Source organism: Pinus tabuliformis, chromosome 7 (genome assembly GCF_031772625.1).
Source record: "Pinus tabuliformis cultivar Carrire ecotype Pingquan chromosome 7, CPIR1, whole genome shotgun sequence".
Lineage (NCBI taxonomy): Eukaryota > Viridiplantae > Streptophyta > Pinopsida > Pinales > Pinaceae > Pinus > Pinus tabuliformis.
In genome coordinates, this window is record NC_142293.1 from 1,689,134,092 (window position 1) to 1,689,158,420 (window position 24,329).

The 24,329-nt window shown below is 35.7% G+C and overlaps 1 protein-coding gene across 1 annotated transcript in view; it reads right to left on the minus strand.

The window, feature by feature from the left end:
* Nucleotides 1-3,186: 3,186 nt before the first annotated feature.
* The window catches only part of LOC149255003 (putative LRR receptor-like serine/threonine-protein kinase At5g48740), a 46,458-nt gene continuing 25,315 nt past the window's right edge, over nucleotides 3,187-24,329 (minus strand). Inside the window, exons 3-8 of the mRNA XM_089454913.1 lie at nucleotides 4,866-5,005; nucleotides 4,634-4,760; nucleotides 4,475-4,543; nucleotides 4,153-4,342; nucleotides 3,784-3,916; nucleotides 3,187-3,677 (exon numbers count right to left, since the gene is read on the minus strand). Coding sequence (XP_089311039.1) covers nucleotides 3,339-3,677; nucleotides 3,784-3,916; nucleotides 4,153-4,342; nucleotides 4,475-4,543; nucleotides 4,634-4,760; nucleotides 4,866-5,005 — 998 coding nt within the window. The 3' untranslated portion in view covers nucleotides 3,187-3,338. The remainder of the gene's footprint in view (nucleotides 3,678-3,783; nucleotides 3,917-4,152; nucleotides 4,343-4,474; nucleotides 4,544-4,633; nucleotides 4,761-4,865; nucleotides 5,006-24,329) is intronic.

Here is a 24,329-nt window from a genome sequence, read left to right on the forward strand (position 1 = left end):
GCATACAAAACAGTGTATGTGAAGGCCCAGAGAAGAGTGATCAATCACTACAAGTACCAGGCTTGGAGTGAATTCAAGGCTAAGTTTCGAAGGAGGGTGTCTGCGTATGTCATGGATTGGAAAGAGTCTAGGGATGTTGTGTCCCAAGATCGAGCTCCAGGCCTTGGCAACAGGGCCATCAAACCCCATGAATGGGAAAATATGTTCTGCCAAGTGAATGACAGTGCATTGAAGGAGTTTACACGTAGAGCGTTTTCTTTGAATGATAAAGAACCAGGCTCCAAATTACAGTGGCAATGAAGGGAAACTGCAATTGTATGTATCTATAGGGTTAAATCAATAGGAGGTTGTCAATGATAGATGTAGTATGCGGTTCGTTGAGTGGATCTGAAAGTCCACCATCTAGCAAAAAAGAAAAACAAATATTTTATTTAACAAAAAAAATAGTGCAAGCTCTGAGTTACAAACCTGTATTCATAAGTATCATCCGTGTATTTATCTGAGTACTGAATTTGAGGCATCCTGGTCAAGCAAACTATACCATCTATAAGGTACAAATTTGAATGATTTGATGAATTGAGAGGTTCCTTTGAGAACAGATGAAATTAATTTGTCTGTAATCTGCACGCAGGAAGATGTTCAACTTCTTAAATAAACAGGAATGGGCGTGTATCATTTTTCTATTTCCTGGCAATGTATATTTCCTAGTAAGTTGAATTAACGAGCAGTGATATCGTTATAAATAAATCTCCAATGTATTTTAAGTAACTGTTGGATTCCATAATTCTCACATTTCCATTATTTGTAAATTTATAGAGGGTTCTCCAAGACACAACAGAGTCGATGAACATGGAATTTCTCATTATAATAATCTTAACAATGAGTTGTTCTCAGAATGGTATTTAAAACTCAAATTATTTTTTGCCTTGCACAGAGATTTACATGTATGTGGCTTTCCTACACACGAATATGATTTTTCATGCAGGTATAGAGCCTTTTGTGACTCTGTTTCACTGGGACATGCCACAAACTCTGGAAGACGAGTATGGGGGATTCCGTAGCAAAAGAGTCATGTAAGATTCATCGCCATAATTCTGTTGCATGCTTCTAAAACATAAAAATAGATCCCAATTATGATATATATTTTCTTTTTGGTCTAGGGAGGACTCTGGCATATTTATAGAAGAATGCTTTCGATATTTTGGAGACCACGTTAAGTACTGTATAACTATAAATGAACTGTTCACCACTTGTTATCTAGGCTACAATGTGGGGCTTCATGCGCCAGGTTGTTGTTCCCCCGGATTTGGAAATTTCACAGCCTACAATTCTGCAACAGAGCTTTATATTGTATCCCACAATATGCTTCTTGCACATAATGACACTGTCAAAATATATAAGATTATATCCTTTTTTAAATCAGAGTACTAAAATTGAATTAGAGAGAGCAGACTCAAACTCATAAACACAACAACTTAAAACACTTAGAACTTTAGAACCTCGTAACTTATCTTCATTTAATCACTTATCTTCATTCAATCACTGAACTGATTTTTATACACAGAGGAAATTTCTGGAATATCCAGCTCTTCAGACTTCTTCTCCAGAAGGCGCCGACTTCTCTAGAAGACGCTAGGTTCTGTATTAATGTTGGTGGTTGGATTTATCAATGTTTTCCAACAAATTGAATATGGGTTCATACAAGTCTTGACTAAATGTTGGAAAATGAAATTCAGGGAAAGCAGAAAGGTTCCATAGGCATGTCACTTATTGTGAACTGGATGGTGCCATTCAAAAAATCATTGCTTGTTTAATAGGCTACCCAGAGAAAAATTGACTTCAAAATAGGATGGTATGTGAAGCGTGCAATTTGTTCTGCCAAGTGAATGACAGTGCATTGAAGGAGTTTACAGGTAGAGCGTTTTCTTTGAATAATAAAGAACCAGGCTCCAAATTACAGTGGCAATGAAGGGCAACTGCAATTGTATGTATGTATAGGGTTAAATCAATAGGAGGTTGTCAATGATAGATGTAGTATGCGGTTCGTTGAGTGGATCTGAAAGTCCACCATCCAGCCAAAAAGCAAAACAAATATTTTATTTAACAAAAAAAATAGCGCAAGCTCTGAGTTACAGACCTATATTCATAAGTATCATCAGTGTATTTATCTGAGTACTGAATTTGAGGCATCCTGGTCGAGCGAACTAAAGGCTGGAATGATTTGAACACAAAGAAAGGAAATAAGGGCCAATGATTCAAATCCATCTAGAAATTGCAATTAAACGATAAAATATTTTTACCCAGACTAGCATTTAAGACAAAATAACGATAAACCCAGAAGTAATCCCCGTAAAGCCTGATTAAATATATAAAATGAAGGAATCTGTTCTACCGTGATCAATTCATAGCCTGAAATACAAAAATTTAAACAGGCTTTTTATAGATCCGAAAAATGTGGGTAAAGGGTTAGTTAATGCCAACCTGGTGTATAGCGGATAGGTCGAATTCCGCCCTGAGAACTTGAAATGCCCTGCAAACAGCGGTGGAAAGCTCTGACAAAACCTTGAACCAAAAATTAGTGAGCGAGAACCTGAGATTGGGCGAATGAGATGGTGCGTAAAAGGTCGAAATGATGAACTTAGTGAGGAATAAACTAACTAGCGCGCAAGGGCAAAAGGAATACAATCGGGAGAATGACAGGAAAACTGCTTTTAATCGCGATCTTCGGCTTCCCACGATCAACGATCAAACTTTGTTTAATCGTCTAACACCACAAATTAACGGTTAACAATAGGACACGGTGTCAGCTGGGTCAATTCACTTCAAAAGGAAACGCCTTACGGCGTAAACCAGGAGAATGACAGGAAAACTGCTTTTAATCGTTAGGCTTCCCACGATCTTCGGCTTCCCACGATCAACGATCAAACTTTGTTTAATCGTCTAACACCACACATCAATGGTTAACAATAGGACACGGTGTCAGCTGGTTCAATTCACTTCAAAAAGAAACGCCTTACGGCTTAAAAAATAAAATGAATAGAAAATATTACGGATATATTATCCAAATTTTTTAGAAATACAATTTTTATCATATAATAACGAACTCGAATCCAAATTCGAAGTTGGTAATTATTGTTAATATTGACAATATCATGTGTTGCCCACCTTTGTTTTCAGGGATTACAATGGATACCAACATGATACTATAATATTCATCAATTGGAAGCACCACGTGAAGTTTAAATATGGTACAACCAGTTATCATTCTTGTTAAAATGTGGTTCAAGTGTTTTGTTCTCCATTTCGTCCAATCCGTATCCACAACAACCTGCGAACACTTATCTTCCTACTTTTGAAATGTTGGAGCTGTTATCACTCCACTCCATGCCTTCGCGTTTATTCGAAATCGCGCTACCTGCCACCAAATCCCCATTGTGGATGCCAACATCCTCTGTAATGGAAATAGAATCCTTATCCTCATCTCTAAGAGCCTCTTTGAGCTCTGCCACTATCTCAACCACACTCGGCCTACAAGACGGCACAGTTTGAACACATCTCATGGCTACTTTGGCAACACGAGTCATGGATTTCATGTCGTAACTTCCACCCAACCTCTTGTCTATGATTTCTATTATTTCGCCACCATTTTCACCCATCTCTACCAGATATGGTGTCACCTGTAAATATGCCAATTCTTATTGTTAGCAACCACCAGAAGATACCGTACGAATTATTCTATTGATAAAGTTTATAGTTTGGATGAGTGATGGTAAGATTCATTACCCATCGAACAATGTTTACTTTTTCTTCAGCCAGTTTTATATCTATGGGTGCTCGCCCGCATATGATCTCTAACAAAACTACTCCAAAACTATACACGTCACTCTTCTCCGTCAACATTTGAGTGTTGAAATATCTGTAAAAATTTGCTAGAAAGAATTAGCTGACAATTAAGGTAAAAAAAGGTCATAAGATTTCAGAATATTCTAGAGAGGTGTTGAAAAAAGGTTATCAGAATTTCAAAATATTCTCCATTCTAGAGAGAGGTTGAGTTCATAAGATTTCCAAAATAGTTCAAAATCTACCCACTCAAATCTCAATAATATATTAAATTCTTTTAATATAAAATATTTAAAAAATAATTACACATACTCTGGATCCAGGTATCCAAACGTTCCTTTCACTGCGGTGGTAATGTGAGTAGCCTCCCCATCAATAGCCATCCTTGAAAGACCGAAATCAGCCAATTTTCCATTCAAATTGCTGTCTAAAAGTATGTTGGCGGTCTTGATGTCCCTGTGAATTATCTTTGGGGCGCAACCCACGTGCAGGTATTCCAGGCCTTCACATACAAATCGCAGGTCGATCCCATGAGATATATGGTTACCCATCATTTGTCTTATCTACTATCCTGTTACTGTCTAGAACATACATATATGTACTGTACATCAAAATAATGAAGAGAATGAGTTACCCTGCGCTGCATCTAAAGCTATTTTCAGCCTTCTTTTCCAACTCAGTTCGGAATTTTCTGCAGTGGGACCTGGAAAATAATACAAGAACCAAATGCGTGTCAGTTACCTTGGCCTAATCTTTCGACCAAAATAAGGACATATTTTCCAGCAATATTTACCATGAAGGTGGTCTCTCAAGCACCCCCCTGACATGTACTCGTAGATCAACATTACTTCTTTGGTTTCGTTACAATAACCCAACAAAGATACCAGGTTCCTATGGTTGATTTTAGAGAGAAGATCAACCTGATCATGGGAAAAAATATATACATATGTAAATATCTAGGGTGCAGAAAAATTCATAGATTGAATACAAATTGGACCGTATTACAAGATATCTCTGAGAATTACCTCATTCAAGAACTCCTTAATTCCTTGTCGTGAGAACAAGGAGAGCACTTTTACAGCTACAACTTGTCCTTGTGGCAATTCACCAAGAAACACCGACCCAAATCCACCTCGTCCGATCTCCTGACTAAAGCTGTGTGTGGCTGCTACGAAAGCAGAAAAGTTCCATAGGCATGTCACTTATGGTGAACTGGATGGTGCCATTCAAAAAATCATTGCTTGTTTAATAGGCTACCTTCTTCTCAATTTCATGCAGATCATCTGTCATTAAATATCAATCACAGATCATCTGTTAATTGGAATTAATCGCATGGTTGTTGGTAGCAGAAGCGTTCTGGCAGAAGAAGTGTTCCAGACAATGGATAGTCCAGAGCAAGCGCTACCGCTACCAGTCTTAATCGCACGGTTAATTGGAATTAATTGCATGGTCGTAATTAGAATTAATCGCACGGTTGAAACTATTTTAATCGTCTAACATTAGAAATCAAAGGCGCACAAATGTACACGTAATGCCAGAGGGGAGTCGTTTCCGCCTTAGGGTGTAATTACAAAAATTGACTTAAACACAGGTTTTCAGCCCAAAAATTACCCTTGGGGGATCCTGATCCCAACACCTACAAACGACACAAAAACTCTAGCAAATGACTTTCCCAACCTTCTTTGAATTACCTAGAATTTTTATTGCACCATAACTTATCTCTCCCACTAGTGCTAATTTCTCCAACATCTTGGCCACATGCAAACCTAAGAATTTAATTCCTATCCCAGCTTCAGAATGGCTCCAAAATGCCCAATTTCTCTTCTATGGTGGTACTCATGGTCCACTGAAGAAAGAGTGAGTTCTCCACCCAGAAGTCTCCTTGTGTTAAATAACAAGGTGTTAACTGGGATGAGTAGCTCAAGCAAATAGAACACCTAGTTGTAAACTTATAAAAAAGAACCAAAATGGTGGCCTCCCTACCTAATTTATAGAAATTGATCCTCTCTCCCTTGGTGGACCCATTTTCCACTAAATCACACTCCTTTCTTTCTCTCTCTTCCTCCATCAGTGTGAGTTAACTTTAGGGGTTGCAATGCCTCCTTTTTTTGGTCCCCACATCCCACTAAGGCTGTAATTTCTCCTATTCTCTTGAGTCCTCATGTCTCCCACATCAAAATTTTCTCCAATGCTTGAATTGAAAAAATTTGTTATGCTTAGCACCATCCCAAGGATCCGGCTTACCTCCTAAGATGAAAATTCAAAATTGGTGATTACATTGACCCAATGAATTTAAATCATTAGTTACAATAGTTAGAAGTTAATTTTAGTTTTCACCGTATATAGGAAGAATATAATATTTCATTTTTTCATCTAAAATTAAAGGGCCATGCCCTAACCTGGTGGGAAATCCACATGGAAACATTAAGGTTGAAAGGAAATCCTCCAGTGACTAAGGGAGAGAATTTGAAGGCTCTTATAAAGTCACAATTTTATGCTATTAGATATGTAGGGGATCATTGGATCTAGTGGCATTACTTTAGGTAAATTCAAGGGCATAGTGTATAGGAGTACACCACATAATTTAAAATGATAGCTATAATACTATGTATCTCCCTAAAGAAAGAAAATGCACTCCTCAAGTATTTTTGGGGGTCTGCAAAACTATTTGTGAAATCAAGTAATGTTGTGTAAACCTAAGTTGGTGTACGAAGCTTATGTATAGGCACAATGACTAGAGCATGCAGGCCGTCAGAAAGGGAAATCAAATGGGTCAAATTAGAAGAAGGACTATGTTAGGTCCCTATACTACTAGTGTAACCCCTTATTGTAATTAGTGCAACCCACTTATTGCATTATAGTTCCCATATAGTCCCCATGTTGTTATTATTATGCCCCATAGAAGCCCACTATTGTTATTGTTGTGCCCCTACAATATTATTGTTATGTAGGCTCTGATTATATTGGGACCCCTTAGACCCTTATATAAATGAGGTCTTGTCATTTGTATCATCCAAGAATTGTTCATTTGTATAATGTAAAGGAGGTTTCCCCCCTCAAATAGGCTGATTTCTAAGTCATTAATCTATATTTTCTATCTTTTTGTAAGCTGGTTTCATAACATTTGGTATCAGAGCTTTGGATTCTAGGGTTTCGCTGCTCCAAACATGTCATCATGGAATTTGCACTATAATGTTTTCTCCACGACATTTTAGAAGCTAGAAAACAAAACCCATTTGAGACGAAATCGTTCTGAACCTCGGGTCTGAATTTCAAATCTTTTCCTACTATCTTTTCGGAGATATGATATGAGGAATTTAGGGTTTTTGCAAGATCCTGAATTCCATATCAAACAGGTCATCGTGGAATTCTCGCTTTAATTTCTTTTGTATGCAAGTTCAGACTCTGAAGTTAAAACCGATTTGAGCTGAACTCATGGTGAAGCCCAGTCCCAAATTTCAGATATTGTTTTTCTATATTTTCGGAGATATGGTCCAAGACATTTAGGGTTTGTGCAGACTCCCAAATTACATTCCAACTGGGTGACCTTGGGAAACTCATCATATTGAAATTTCGTAATATGTAACAAAAATAGGATGGCCTATAGTTTTCTTTGTATTAGTTGCAGTTCTTAAGGTTGAAACAGTGACACTTGGAACTTCGTACAAGTTTGCTCTACTGAACCACTCTATAATCGGGTCATCCTGGGAGATTTAGCATAACTCTTCCTTGGAGAATCCAATATTGATCAAACTTACAGGTTTGGAAAGAAGACTCAGAGAGATACCATAGGACGCAATTTCAGAACTTGGAGATCAGAAATTACAAAGTTACAGTCATTTCAATATCGAGCTCCTAAAATCAAGAAAAATAAATATGAGGAAGTTTGATGGCAAGGATCCAGTAAATTGGATACTACAGATGGAGCAATATTTTGATCTACATTATGTACAATTGTTACAAAAGGTACATATTGCATCATTATAATTAGAACAAAATCAGTTTGTATGGTATATAGGACTTTGTTCTCGTAAACCACTTGTCACCTAGTCAATTTTCACGGAGGAAATGATAGCACGTTATGAGGATAGAAAGAGCAACACCTTCTTTAGCCAATTGATAAATCTCAAACAAAAGGGTTCAATGGCAGAGCACATTGAGGAATTCCAAAAATTGAATATAATGGTAAATGATATTCTAGAGAAGAAAAGGATTGATGTGTTCATAGGGACTTTAAAGGATAACATTCAACATGAGGTTCATATTTGGGAGCTTGATTCATTGGAGAAGGCATTCAGGTTGGCAAGAAAATTTGAAAGTGGAATTATGGAAACAAGGAATCCTACCACTCACAACTATAAATATGGAAGTGTTTTTGCTCCTACCCTTCCACAACCTACAAGGTTTACACCACAACATTTGGAATAAAAAAGAGAATTTTTTTTTTGTTATGATTGTGATAGAAAATACACTAAAGGTCATAAGTGTACCGAGAAGAAATTATTTTACATAGATTGTGAAGAGGAGGAATAAAAGGATCAAGAAACATCAAAGGAAGATGATAGACACCAGGAACCAACCCCAAATAAAGAAGAAGTGAATCCAACCATATATTGTAAAGCATTGGCAAGAATTACCACTCCTCAAACTCTTAAGATAGAAGAACATATCAAGAAGAAAAAGGTTCAAGAAGTGAAAGATCACGTTGAGCATCAGGAAATGAATCTGACCATATCTTGTAATGCATTGGCAAGAATTACCACTCCTCAAACTCTCAATATAGAAGGACATATCAAGAAGAAAAAGGTTCAAGCAGTGAAAGATCACATCGAGCATGAACAACAAGTTCTCCAACTTTTAAAGGATAACCCCACTTTGGTGCAGAATGGAATGAAACAATAGGTAGATCAACATCGCAGTGAAAGAAGTTTTGATGTAGACGACTGGGTATTTCTTCGACTACAACCGTACAAACAAATGTCCCTCAAGCAACTTAAGAATGATAATTAATTATCACCAAAGTATTATGGTCCATACAAGGTGTTGCAAAATATTGGTACTATGGCATACAAATTGGAGCTTCATGCATCTTGTTGAGTGCACCCAGTTTTCCATGTTTCACACTTAAAGAAGGTTATAGGTGAGAAGATATCATTCAAATAATATTTCCAGAAATTGAAGAGGAAGGAAAAATCATATTGGAACCAGAAGCAGTCGCAAAAAAAGAAAGAAATCGATAGCTACGAAATCGATCACTTTTAGAATATCTCATCAAGTGGAAGAACTTACCCATTGAAGATTCCACACCGGAGGATGAGAATTTTATATAGAAGCATCCAAAGCTACTCAAGCATTGAGGACAACACTTTTTGAAGGTGAGGGGCATGTTAGGTCCCTATGCTACTAGTGTAACCCCCTATTGTTATTAGTGCAACCCACTTATTGTATTATTGGGCCCATATAGTCCCCATGTTGTTATTATTATGTCCCATAGAAGCTCATTATTGTTATTGTTGTGCCCCTACAATATTATTGTTATGTAGGCTCTGATTGTATTGGGACCCCTTAGACCCCTATATGTAGGAAGGAGTTATTGTCATTTGCATCATCCAAGAATTGTTCATTTGTGTAATGTAAAGGAGGTTGACCCCTCGAAGAGGTTGATTTCTAAGTCGTTGATCTATATTTTCTATATTTTTGTGAGCTGGTTTCATAATAGACTATGAAGCTTTCAGTGAGGGGAAGAATAATTGGAAAGGGGGAAAGACAAAAATACAACACTCACGAAACACCAATGAAAATATCACAGCAACCACTGCAACCAGTATCACATTAATGGGCATACAAAGGAGAAGCGTTGGAAATTTCATCCAATGCTAAACCTAAAGAACAAAAAAAAGGAACTTAAGAACAAAAATATCATGGCCATAGATTCGAGGAACCAAGTGGAAAGCAACTTGGACATAGATGAGAATATTTTATGTATATCAATATAGAATGAGGTGAATCTAATTAGGCTTCAGCAACATGAAGAGAATGAAATTACCAAACTCTTCCATATAAAGATACAGCTCAAGAAGACAAAAAATGATGCTCTATTTCACTCAAGATCACAATAAAATATCATAGTATTAGATCTAGCCAAGAAACAAGGACTGGAGACTCATTGCCATACTAGCCCATATCCATTGGGATAGTTAAATAAGGAGGCAAAATCAAAGTTATTAGTTGAATTTATTGAAGAAATAAAATTGGATGTAGTTTTATTAGATCTATGTGGTGTTGCATTTGGGACTCCCTATATTTACATGTAGGATGTAATCTTGATGCCAATATCCAACTAGAAACACTTTATGAAAGACAAAAAATCATTCTTCATCAACATGCATGAAAGTCAAAGACCTCACTAGTAAGTGCTAATCAGACCAAAATGTTGATCATTTCTAGTAGGAAATGTGTTTTGTTATTTTTAAGGAAAGTCAGTAGAAGAGTCGATGAGAGATAAGTCATCACTAAAGGGGTGCTACGTAATATATATATATATAAATATGAATATATATATATATATATATATATATATATATATATATATATATATATATATATATATATATATAGATATATATAGATATAGATATAGAAGTTTATACAGGCAATTAACAGTGTGGTCCAAGATCCCAAAGGGATATTGTTAGTGTCAGTATCTGCATACTTCCATCGCGGATCAAATTTGCTCTTTGCATTTTCATTTTAGGGGTCCCATACTGAAATTTTTACATCATTTCATTAGGTTGTGTCAAATTGATTCACTGATAGTTGTTTTCTCCTTAGAAAATGTAATTTCTCCCTCATAAAGTACACTTTTTGACCCATCTTCAGGTTGTATTCAGTCATGGTTTCATGGTCAAAATGCAATAATGTTTTTATTAGGTCTTAGGGCATGTTTTCATTAGGTCTTAGGGTTTGATTTCCAAGGTCAAAGGCATGATTTAAAGGTGTAAATAAAGGGCAGAAAGGGGATGAGGATGATAAATAAATCAAGAATGATTGCTAGTAAGTCATAGTCACTATACAATTATCTTTTTAACTAATGTAATTTTCACCTCAAAAAACATGTTTTTGAGGTGAAAACAGAGTATTTTGAGTTAATTTATATTTTTATGTAATTTAAGTCACTTTATGTAATAAATGATCCTGGCTGCACCAAGGCATCTCTCCTTGCTACAAGACAATGAACGACTACAAAAATCAATTAAAATTGAGCATCATCCACCTGAAAAGGAACAATGAAGAAAAGGCATTAAAACAAAGATTTGAAAAAGGTCAGGAAACATTAGAAAGTGGGTTTTTCTAATGAAAAAATCAAAATCTACTCCTATATAAGGTGTCACATTTCATTTTCAAACTCATCATTCTATTTTCGAAAAGAAGGAGTCAAATGGTGAAGAAAATAGGAGAAGTTGAGTGAGTTTTGGGCCAAGGAGAAGTGGCATTGTGCTTAGGGAGGTTGGCGTTGCGCGTTTGGGGTAGTGGAGGTGGCGCTACGTGTTCAGGTCAGAGCGCTACACGTGCATGCTGAGCGCTGCGCGTAGGGCGATTCTGGAAGTGTAAAAAACCACTACACTGTGCGTTCAGGAGGGCACTCCGTGCCTGTAGCAGGCATTGTGCGTTGAGCCAGCAAGGGCCAAAAAGCCTCCAGCTACCTAGAAACATCAAAAATCACCCTCTCTTCCCTCAAGCAAGTAAGTTTCCTCACTATACTTCATCATTGGTTTGCAATTGAAGTTTTTAAAGGTAATTTACAATGGAATAAGTGAAACCCTATATTCTTCCTTAATTATACCCTAGAAACCCTAACCCCCGTTATTTCTCTCATCACCTATCACTAAAGCCCTTAACCCCTCCCCTATATCACTTCATAACATTTTATATTCCTTTGTCCTTCATCCCATAAGCTATACTTAGAAAAAGGACCCAAGCCCCTCTCCCTCATTTTCATGATTCATACCCTCCCATTCATTTCCTAGCCCACCAAAAACCTCACAAGGTCATCTTCCATTCCATTATTCCTAATCACTCTTGCTCACTCCCTTCATCCCTTTATAGGAGTGAACAGCCTCAAAATTTGCAAACATGGATAGAGAAGACAAAGACTATGAGGAGGAGGCAAACACTGGTAGTGACAATTCAACAGATAGACCTAGGCATTAGAGAAAACCACCCAAGGGAGGCAGTAATATCAGGGAAGAGCCATCAAACCTCAAAGAGTTGCAGGCTTCTCATTTTACTATCGCTTGTTTCAGGCATCTAGGGTGCTATGAGTTCTGTGATCAGGCAGAGAGAGTTAAAAACCACCCTGAGCTCACCAGGCTTTTTGTAGCCAATCTTCGGAACAACAAGGTGACTCTTGTTGGGGTGACATTTACAGTTTCACCCTCCATTATTACAGATGCAACCAGGATTCCAAATGTAGGGGAGAAATGGTACAAGGCATAAGACCTGGATGAACACTATAATGAGCCTTACATCAAACCCAGGTAAAGAAATGAAGCAAAAATGCTTTTTCCTTTCAGGTTCCTTGAAGACAAGTATGCCCCCATGATGAAAATCATCATGAAATATTTCACTTGTGAGGGCAGATTTTCCAAACTGTACACCTATCACATCAGGCTTATCATGCATTTTACCAGGGTGAGGATGTTAAACCTCCCCTATTTCTTATTCAGGAATATTGATAAGATGGCCCACTTTGTGCAGAAAAATCAATACCCTCAGCAGATGAGTAGTCTTTATCATTATTTCCTGATCAAGATAATTGTGCTTCATCATCTTAACCTCCTCAACATCTCCTGGGAGACATTTATTGCTCATGACATCTTTAGGGGTCCTCAAATTCCTCCACCAGTGTCCCAAGAATCAAGAGGACCTTCTAGCAGTGCTCAGGTGAAGACAGATGAGAAGGCCAAAGAGATTAGAGCTATTGAGGTGCCCGAGACCTACATGACATACCAGAGGGGCACAAGAAGATTGTTTGCAGCTGATAGGCAAGTGTTTTCTCCATAGGATGTGGAAGAGACCTTGCCTTCTTCATCAACTCATAGGCAAATGCTTGCTCCACAGGATGTGGAAGGGGATTTGCCTTCTTCATCAACACAGTAGGGAACAGGTGCAACAGCTGCACAAAGGGAAATGAAAGATGTAGGTGCAAGATCTTGATGATGAGGAGGAAGAAAGAGACTTTGATTTGACAGAGCATGATGAGTCAGAGCAGCATTATATTCATTATGTCATGGAGAAAATTGACTTGGAGGCTTATGATGAAGCAACAGTAAAAGACACCATCATACAGGAAAAGGAGGCTCAAGTCCAAGCATTGATGGACAACTTGGCAAGAGCCAAGGATGTCATCACATATTTGGAACAAGAGAACAAGCAGCTAAATGAAAAGTAGGTCCTCATGGAGCCAAAACTTCTCAAAATAAAAAGACAAGGTGACAAGGGTAAATTAGCAATGCAAGAGGAAGAGACATCGGTCACTTTGACTCCAATTGAGAAAGAAATTGAGGGTGATAGAGAGATTTGGATTGAAAGAGTCAATTTTCACTTAGAGAAGATGTTGAAAACAAATAGGGATAACTAGATCATCAGGCACATGGCCTACCACTACGGGACCCGGAACAAAGTTTGCAACATGAGGGTCAAATAAATGAAAGCAAGGCTAAGACGGGCTCTAAAAGGTAAAAAAGAGGAGGATAGGCTTAGGTTGCTTGCTGAATCTTCCTTGGCTCATCAATATACTTTATGATGGTGCTGCTCACCAATTTTGGTCAATTTTGGAGGAGCTTCTTTTTGCAAATTTTGAAAATTCTAAATACAAAAAATCTGGCTCAACGCGCAACGGCACTGGCACTGCACTTTTCCTAGGGACACCCAACGGACAAATAGCTTGAATTTGTGGATTCAGAGTGATGATTACATGCACCCTATGCATTTTCTAAGAGTTTGGAGCAGAACAGGTCTACCAAAAGGTCAAAAAACACCCCAAAAATGACATTTCTGCCACTTTTTGGACACACAGAAGCAGTCTTGGGAGAAATAAATTTTGAGGGGTCAAATGAGCTTGAAATGAAGAAATTCTAGATTTTTTGCAAAGTCGACTTGAAGATATTTCCAATGAGCTATCATGAACTCAATTTGGATGCCAGGAAAGCCTCCAAAAGGGACCTGAAAGTGGCGCTACGCGTAGGACAAGTTTTGCACAGGATTGCCATTTCACTGTGTTTTGACTGTGATCATGGATTTTCTCTCAAGGAGGATGTTTTACTAATGTAAATGATGACTTGGCTTGTAAATATGATGGATAATTAGTAGTAGAAGGTAGATTCATTAGATTAAAAGTCATTTTGAGCACAAATGAATAAGTTTCATCACTTTTAGAGGCAAGTTGTTAGGATGCCTAGATTCTAGTTTCTTGTTCAGTGTCGGTGAGATTAGCTCCTCATCTTAGGGATTCGAACCCTAAGGATGGGAGGAGGTTGAATCAATGCCTATATCTTCTTCTTCTTGTTTCTCATTGTAAAGGGTTGGACTTAGCTGGATGCTTATGCCTTGATTGTACGTCATTTTGTAGCAATTTAGCAAGAGATTAATAAAAATTGCCGCTATTTCTTTGGGATCCATGTGGTATGAAGTTTATTTCAGTATTCTTCTCTTGTGATGATATGAGAGAATGTTTTGTGTACTTCATTAATCATTTCATTTCTTCTAAGTGAATGTTTTCAAGTTGATAGGCATAATTCATAACATCACTGCTCTGCTTTGGGGAAATATTCACCATTATATGTTTTATACAGTCTAGGAAGGATCCATGGTAATCACATGCTCTTCCTAGCTTCTCACCATTCTTAAAAAACCTCACCCATCAAGCCCTAGAGTGCTAAACCTTATGCCTACCTTGCCCCATTGAACACCCTGCAATTTTGACCTAATTCCCTAGCCCTAACTGTCTGGCTCCTCCTAATGCAACAAAACCCCTTCAAAATCAAATCAAACCTTCTGCTACTATACCTAGCCTAATATCCTTTTCTTGATCCAGTCATCTTGGCTAAGATCCTTACGGAGAGAGCCCTCTCCCAGCCTAGTAGGGCTAGCTACTTGGCTAATCATGGTTTGTGGTTACCCTAGCATTTCCTTCCTTCAGCCTGAGGTTCGATCTAGGTGATAACAAATACCACCAAAGAGGGAAGTGGTGCATGATATCCATTTATTTCCTGACTCTCTACTATCAAATATTGGGTTGTATAGGTGGTATATTATAGAAGCAATTGTAAAAACTATTGGAACAAGGTGTCATTCGACCAACTACCTCACCATGTGGGTCACCATCGTCATTATGACAACCCTGGCTACTATTACCATTTATTGTAAATTAAATTAATTATGTATTGGTTGATTGTGGGGACATGAATTCTAGATCTTAGGGGGGAAACTGCTTGGGATGTTGACTTGTTTGGTGGAAGACATAGAAACTAACAGGTGTGAAAGCAATATATAGAGGGTTAAGTGGCACTATGGTGATTGGCCTGTAGGATTCGAGTCGGAAGACACTAAACAAATTGGGTATGATAAGGAAAAGAAGCAAAAAAATAATCAGGGGACAAAGATACATGTGGATCAACTCCTATTGGCTTAGAAGATTTGATCTAGATTGGAAAAAAACCATAGGAGGAACTTTCACGAAGGCCTTGACAGAGGATGAAAACAATGAAGAAGAAGAAGATGCCTTGCATGAATTTAACAAATTTAGGATAGAAAATCCCAAGGAAAAGAGAAATGGAAGTTGGAGGAATCCGCAAGAGAAATATGCAAAGTATTAAAAGAAAGGGTGAAGAAGACATGGAAGAAACTTTAACTAAATTTTCCATTCAAATTTATGAAGAATTGGTAACGCTGGTATTGAATAAAACAACTTCCCCAAGCTTGGCCTTGAGGTTTTTCCAATAGGCCAAACTACAAATAAGATACATACATAACACTTTAACCCATAATGGGCATGTTCTCAGTTTCTCTAAGGACATTGAACCCTACATAAGAGTTTGAGAGAGATGTTACTTGCTTGTCGCAATTATTCTGTGAAAACATTTTCCTATACCACAACCTGGAATGATGATTTGGATATGATGAATAAATTCATTGAAATGATTGATAATTTGGAGATTTTTCCTAGACGATATGCTCATGAAATATTATTGCAACTCTTTGTGAAGAGAATCATGCCAACGCAACTTTATTCATATTGGAAAAAAAGGGTAAGTGTGAATAGTGGTCTGAGAGCATTCACTTATAACATTTTTTTGTCTAAATGACCAGATGCATAAGGTACATGTCCTATTTGAGATGATGGAGATCACAAGTTTCCCTCATGATTCAATGACCTATATGACCACAGTTTTAGTAATCTTTGTCATAGAAAACGATTCGTAGAGGTAGTCAAAGTTTTTGAGAGCATTGATTTATAGTGCTACCATCCAATTGCATTTACATATGATATAATGATTAATTCATCTTCCAATACAAGTAAGCTTGGAGGCACACTTTAGTTCTTCGATATAATGAAAGAAGAAGGGATTAAGCCTTTTTATGGTACTTATGCTCATCTTCATGAGGGAATTATTTTATCCAATGGTTTTGAAGAAGCATATTCATTCTTAATTCATCAGAGTGGAATGGATCCCAATTTGGAATTAGCAAACTATGAGTATTTGATCATGGTCATCACAAATCAGGCCTAGAGGAAGAAGCATGTCATCTCTAACATAGATGAAAGCTAAGGGTTGGAACTTTTGGATGATAAATTGTACACAAATATTTCACATGAGAAAAATGAGTCAAAACTAATATGACAATAATTTAATACAACCATTTGATTTTCCATTTAATAAGGCTATACCAACATATTCAATTGTGTTTATTGTAGGAATCTTGTCATTTTAGGTAGGAACCAAAGGGCTAAAAGGGTTGGGCACATAGGATCCATCGAATTTATTGGTAGCTATTGGTGGAATTTGTAAATCGTTAAAGGCCCTTGTGTAGAGCTAAGTGTTGTTTTTAGTTGGTGGGTAGAAGTGAGTGAACCTTTGGAGCCTATGTTTCATCTAAGTAACATTAGTTTAATCTGTTAATAATTTTCCCTCCATGCTATAGAATATGGGTAAGGGGTTATTCGGCTTCAAGAAAAACTAAAATACTGCATGATCTAAGGTTGGGTAGAAAATCAAAGTCATAGACTCAGTTGCCAAATCATGCTTTTAGAAAAGTATCTAGTCCATTTAGTATATTCCATGAAAATTCATGTTATAAAATATAGTTTTTTTTATTCCTAAGTCCTTGAGCATGGTTTCCTCATGTTCATGTTAATTAGCTTGATGTTCTATTAATGATGTACTTAGAACATGGTTTCATTTATGTAGCCAAATTGATGCTAATTTGACCAATATTAGGTTATTGATGTGATTACTCTGGTTTCATTTGTAATGTTGAGTTGTCGACCTACCTTGAAGGCCATAATATACAACCCTCTCTAAAGCATGCTCTTGATAGTGTATAAATATAATATTTTAGTCCATATAATGCTATGGAATGTAAGGAATATGAATGTTTATCTGGTTGGTTTAATACTACATTGTTGTATATTTTGTGTGTAATGAGGTTCATGTCACAAAATTGGTCTTAAAACTAATACTCAACCTATAATTGTATCATTATCATAATTTGTTGAACCATAACTTCAAATGTTGAGATGGAAATTTCCAATAATAAGTTGTATTCCAAGTAATCAATATGACCTTGCTCCATTAGAAACATACTACATAAACCTGAGAGAAGAGATCTTGAACCTTGTGCAGGATATTGATTCTGGATTAATTACAACAAAAGAAAAAAAATTATAGTCTTGGCACTTAGGATAATTGTTTGGGCCTACATTACATAAATATGTATAGTGTAATTTATACATACCATGTTTACCCTGCCAAAGGTATGTTGTTCACAATCATAGATTAGTTGCAACTATGTGGGAGCCTCAAGGATGCATTATAGTCCTTGAGTGGCGGGTGGTTTCATGATTTTTTATTGAACGTATATCTGAAATTTAAACAAGGAAAGTGAATACTATACGAGGGAAAATAATACATCATGTATGTAGACTTGGAAGCTAATCTTTATTGGGAAGAATGCTAGGTATTATGGCAATATCCTAAGTGCCTACATATTTACACATCTAATATGATAATATACAAAAATGCAAACATACTCTAAGTCTCTTGCACGTGTAAAGTGGGTCAAGTAAGCCAACCGTGAGATTGTTGAGATCAATGGAAGGATTTAACCAGTACAAGAAGCAACATTAGGAACATTTATCTTAAATTACCACACAGGAAATTAGGCAGGCACGTAGATAATTTATAGGCTTAAATGACAAGTTGTCAATAATTTCCTCTACATCACCAAATTTCCTAGCATAACCAAGAAATTCATTCATGCATGCACAGTGGTGTGATTTTGATTGAATATAATGATCATGAATCATGGACCCAAAATAATGGTGGCCTACATTAATGAGACCAACATGGATCCAAGTAAAGAGAACACCAATAAATGTAATATTATTTGGCTTCGTGGAATTTGATAGCCTTTTTTCAAAGAGCTTAAGGGCATTCCAATATTGACGATCTAGCCATGGACCCACTTACCATGTTCAAGAGCTAGCAAGCTACCATAAGCAACTAAAACATTTGAAAAGGAGAATTGAGTCACTCTGGTTCTTAATTGTTGCATTTGGTGAAATGTATTCAAAAATTTCTCACAATTATATTATCTTCTTGTACAGGAGATGCATTATGCACCCCCTCATCTTAATTTTCACCTGTACCTTGTCTACAATTCTATTGTTGGTTTTGTTGCTCAAGTATATTAATATCTATTTAGTTTCAACTTACTTGCTTGTGTAGTTATGGAAAAGCTCACATTTCCTATATTTTGAAGTGGCAAGATGTAAAATGGTCTAATGAGGATTTTCAAATATGCAACTCAAATGAGGTAGGGATAGTCATTTTATAATTTATATGCACCACCTGTGGCCATCCAAGAGGGTATAATGTCTTAATGGGGAATGCTCATGCCATTGGACAACTTCTTGAAGAAAGAAGAAGTCCTAAGATAAAAAATTATTGGTGCAGGGAAATCCCCTAAGAGAAAAAGGGGATGGGACCTTTCAAGCCTAGAAATGCATGCATAGGAGTTGTGGTTTTTCCACTTCCATGCTAATTTCTAATTATTGTTGATATTTATTAGATAATGTTTGAATTATTGTCAAGTTTAAACTCTTGTCTTTCTACATGTAGGACCATTTGGGTTTGTGCATGTTAATGAAAATTCCACGTTCAAATTCTGGTTAAATTACAAATAATAAAATATAGTTACATCCTTTCTTAGGAGATAACAGATCCAATGTTGATCTGTAGGAACTATGAACTTTAGTGATATTATCTGTAATACATGGTTTCAAGACTCAAACTATTATTTTGACTTGCCAAATTTGATATACAAATTTGAGGACCGATATTAATTCTAGTATCTAGAAAGCGCTTTAGTGAATACATTTACATCATGGTTCATGGTTAATGAATGAGACTGGGAACATATTAGAATGTCATAATACATAATTAAAACGTAATCCTTTTGAAATTAGAAAGCATATTAGAGAGAATAGAAAATCCAAAAGCTACATTTTGTTATTGAATTATGAGATATGATTTTAGAAACAAATACAACAGTAGATTTACTTCTATATTAGATTCCATAAGATTTGGGTGTAAGTTAAAAAAAAAAAATTGCAGAAATGTTACCTTGTGTTGGACTCTATTAAAATAATACTAAGTAAATTTTGTTTTTCAAAATGACTTAAGGAAATAATATTAACAAAACCCTTACATCCCATTCCAGAGGAAAAACATTGGGAACCAATTCTTCACAATAACCACCTCTCCTTATTAGGGTGATAGGGGGTGTGTTATAATCATGGTGCCAAAGAACGATGGGACTTGGTGGATGTGCATTGATTATAGGGCATTAAATAAAATCACTCAAGAAGAGGTACCCCATGCCCAGGATAGATAATTTATTGGAACAGTTGCAAAAATCCAAATACTTCACCAAGCTAGACTTAAATTCAGGATATCACCAAGTTCATATCAAAGAAGAAGATACATGGAAAACCAAGCAAGGTTTGTATGAGTGGTTAGTCATGTTTTTTCTCATATGAAATGCACCATCTATGTTTATGAGGTTAATGAATGACATATTATTTCCTTTTATCGATTCGTGTATTATTATCTATTTGGATGTTATATCTATATATAGTGCTACCTAGGAGGAACCTATCTTACATTTGATGCAAGTGCTAGAGATATTAAAGAAGCACCAACTACAGACAAATCTCAAGAAGTGTGAGTTTTCGCAGCAATATTTAGTGTATATGGGGTGTGTGATAAGTAGAGGAGAGCTAAACATAGACCCTACCAAGAAGTAGGCCATCATGAAGTGGTTGGTGCTTACTAATGTTTCTATGGTCAAGAATTTCATTGGGGCAACATAGCACTTGAGGAAATCAATAATGTCATTTTTAGCAGTGGTAGCACCACTCTACACCCTAATAATGAGTGGAAAGAGTTTGCCATGGGGAAAGAGGTAGTGGAAGGCCTTTGAGAAGATCATCCAAGTCTTGATTCTGTTCTTACTAAACTTGGAACAAGCATTCAAAGTGAGTATGTTATGGGAGTGGTCTTAACTCAGCGAGGAAGGCCTATATGATACCATTTTGAATTATTTCATGGGGAGATTTTGAACTACCCCACCTATGACAAGGAGCTCTATGGCTTGGCGCAAGTTTTGAAGAAGTGGAAACATTACCCGATGGGAAAGGATATAATATTCCATAGTGATCATCAACCACTACAGTACTTATAGGCACAGAGCAAGCTACAAACCAATTTTATAACAAAAACTTGCCATAGCCATCCCAACCAAAGTGGAGTACGGTAATAGCCATCCAAACCAGCAAACCAATTTTATAACAAAAACTTGCAGATTCTGAAGTAAACCCATTTCAAAATGCAGTTCAGAGAAAAAATCACCTGACTTGCGATCACCAAAAATTTAACCTCCACTTAATCTACGCCCAGTCTATGTTGTGCCCGCAGACATTTATATAGAAAAACATATTCCAAGGAACCAAATGATTCTTGTCGTGAAATAAAGAAATGAGGGATGATTTTACCTAAGTATATCAAACCTCTATGTGATAAGCTCCAAAAACAATAAAATGAATATACCAACTATAACATGAAATATACAATTTTCTTTTTATAAATCATAATCATCTAACATATAAAATTAAAAATAAAATCAAATAGAAAATCTACCTAACCTCTCAATGGCATCTTTAATCATATGTCTATTTTTCTAACCTCTCAACGGCATCTTTGAAGCACAAGAGAGGTTTGAAATTGACTCGGTGACACTTTTATTTTGGAGTTATTTTTAGTGCGATTTTTTAGGTTTTTTGGTGCTTAAATTTGATGGCAAAATTTGAAGTGAAATCTTGATTTGTGTTATTTAAACTCGTTTTTTGATTGGATATATGGATTCAGCACCCTAAAAACCCTAGGACACTTTAATTTTGCAAAGTTATCTATCAAGCTTGTGATTTCAATAAATTCTTGCCAGATTATTTTAGAGAAATTAGACCGGAAAAACCTACCAGAGAAACTTCCAAAAAGTCTCACTAAAAACAACTCCTTTACACAAAGATGATAAATTAGCCATGCCGTATAAATAATGTCAACCGACCAAAATAATGTCAACAAACCAGTTCAGGAGTAGAGCATGAATTCCCGGAAAAGAGGAATATTATTTTACAACAATTACTAAGGCATATGAAGGGGGTTTTCATCTTTGATTTTGCAGAATTGTCATATTGACAAACAAAGAATTGCTGAAGGATAATAGTGCTCATTGAGCAACCTTTTTCCATGGAGAGACGTGCACCAACGCATCGCCAGACCCAATAATTGGTCAAGATGCAATAAAAGTTCATGGTAGGTAATGGGTTGTATCACTCAAAGAGCCAAATTCCATTCCATCCCTGCCTTTTTCTCGGACAGTTTCTGTGGTTGTGGATGGATATTACCGTACTCCACGTCTTAATTAGAAAAGTAATGAAGATTCTCTGTGGTTGTGGATGGATATTACCGTACTCCTATCCACCGGCGACATTATTTTAGAAGTCAAAAACGTGCTTCACAAAAAAGATTGATGCGGTAAAAGGATTTATATAAAACTAAGAAATACGCTTTGTGGTTTAGGTTCGACTTTTACCGTGGCAATGGATAGCTTTATTTCTTAAATACTTTTGGAATTAGTTTATTCTTCTTAATCTTTTTTTAGTAAAAATCTAGAATTATCTTTTACAAATTAATTAATTAATATAGTTAAATTTGACTGTTGTATGTATATATATTATTAATTAATTAATTTACCTATTATAAATAATGTATAGTTTAATTTGACTATTATATGTATATGTATTATTAATTTGCATAACCATATTACAAATATCAATGTAGTTAATATAGTCCAACAACTCATTTGTATCTATAATTAATAAATATGTAACAATAAAAATAAAAGCACAAAAAAACTATTACAATAAAAATATTACGATTATCATTACAAATAATAATAATGATTTCTATATAATAATAATTATTTAATATTATAAACCCAATGGATAATAATAACAATCCCTTAGGTATATTAATCTAAGGATGCATATTTCTAGGGTATAATATTATTCATAGGTGTATAATATTAATCTTTTAGGTTCATTATAAATCATAGTCATGTAAGGGTTTAAATACCTTGGATTTATAATATTAGTCCCTAGGGTTTTTAATACCTTGGGGTTTTAGTATTAATACTTGGGTTTAAAATATCAATCCCTTGGGTTTAATACTAAAACCACAAGGGATTATAAACCCAAGGCAATAATATAAACCCAAGAGAATAATAAACCCAAGGGATTAATACTAAAACCCCAAGGGATTATGAATCCAAGGGAATAGTATTAAACCCAAGGGATTAATATTATAAACCCAAGATATATTAACCCCAAGATAAATATTATAAACCCTAAAATAAACATGGATGGTTTTCATATTGAGACAATATTCACAATGCAACGTTGGACCATCGTTGACCATGGTTGATCTTCATATTGAGACAATGTTTGTCACAATGTGACCATAATTAACCATGGTTAATTTTCATATTGACCATGATTAGCCATGGTTGACCATGGTTGATTTTCATATTGACTGTGATTAACCATGGCTGACCATGAATGACCATGATTGACTATGGTCGACCATGATTGATTTTCATATTGAGACAATCTTTGTCACAATGTGATGTTGAACCATGCTCAACCTGGTTGAATCCTTAGATTAATAAATCCAAGTGTTTGATATTATAAACCTAAAAGAATAATAAACCCAAGGGATTAATACTAAAACCCCAAGGCATTACAAACCCAAGGGATATATATTATAAACCCAAGGTATATAAATGCTAGGATAAATATTATAAACCCTAAAATAAACATGGTTGACCATGGATGATTTTAATATTGAAATAATCAATGTCACAATGTGACATTGGACCATGCTTAAGCGTGATTGATTTTCATATTGAGACAATCTTTGTCACAATGAGACATTGAACCATGGTTGACCATGGTTGGTTTTCATATTGAGACAATGCTTGTCACAATACAACGTTGGACCATGGTTGACCATGATTGATATTATAAGCCCAAGGGATTAATACTAAAAACCCAAAGGATTATAAAAATCCAAGGAAATAATAATAAACCCTAGGAATATGGAACCTTACATTAATAAACCAAAGGAAATAATAAACTCGAAGAAAACAATAAACCTAATAAAATATGATATAGTTTATTTTGACTGTTGTATTTATGTATATATGTTATTAATTAATCAATATGCCTATTATGAATAATGTAGAGTTTAATTTAACCATTGTATGAATATATACTTTTACATGGATATATGTAAGTGTAAAAATATAGTGATCTTTTCATAGAATGATTAAATAGTTGGTATAATAGAATGTTACCCTCTTTGTGGCTCCCACATGAAGATAATAAGATAAAGAATGAACTCGCCACCTTTGGAACTCTATATAACTTATTAATTATTAAATATAAAATAAAAAAATATACCCATAGTTTATAATTTAATTATACTTTTAATAAAATCAGTTTGTTATATTTTATAGTTTAGATTATATATTTAAATACAAAAATAAATTTATTACTCTAAAATACCTATCAACATATCAAAATCAAA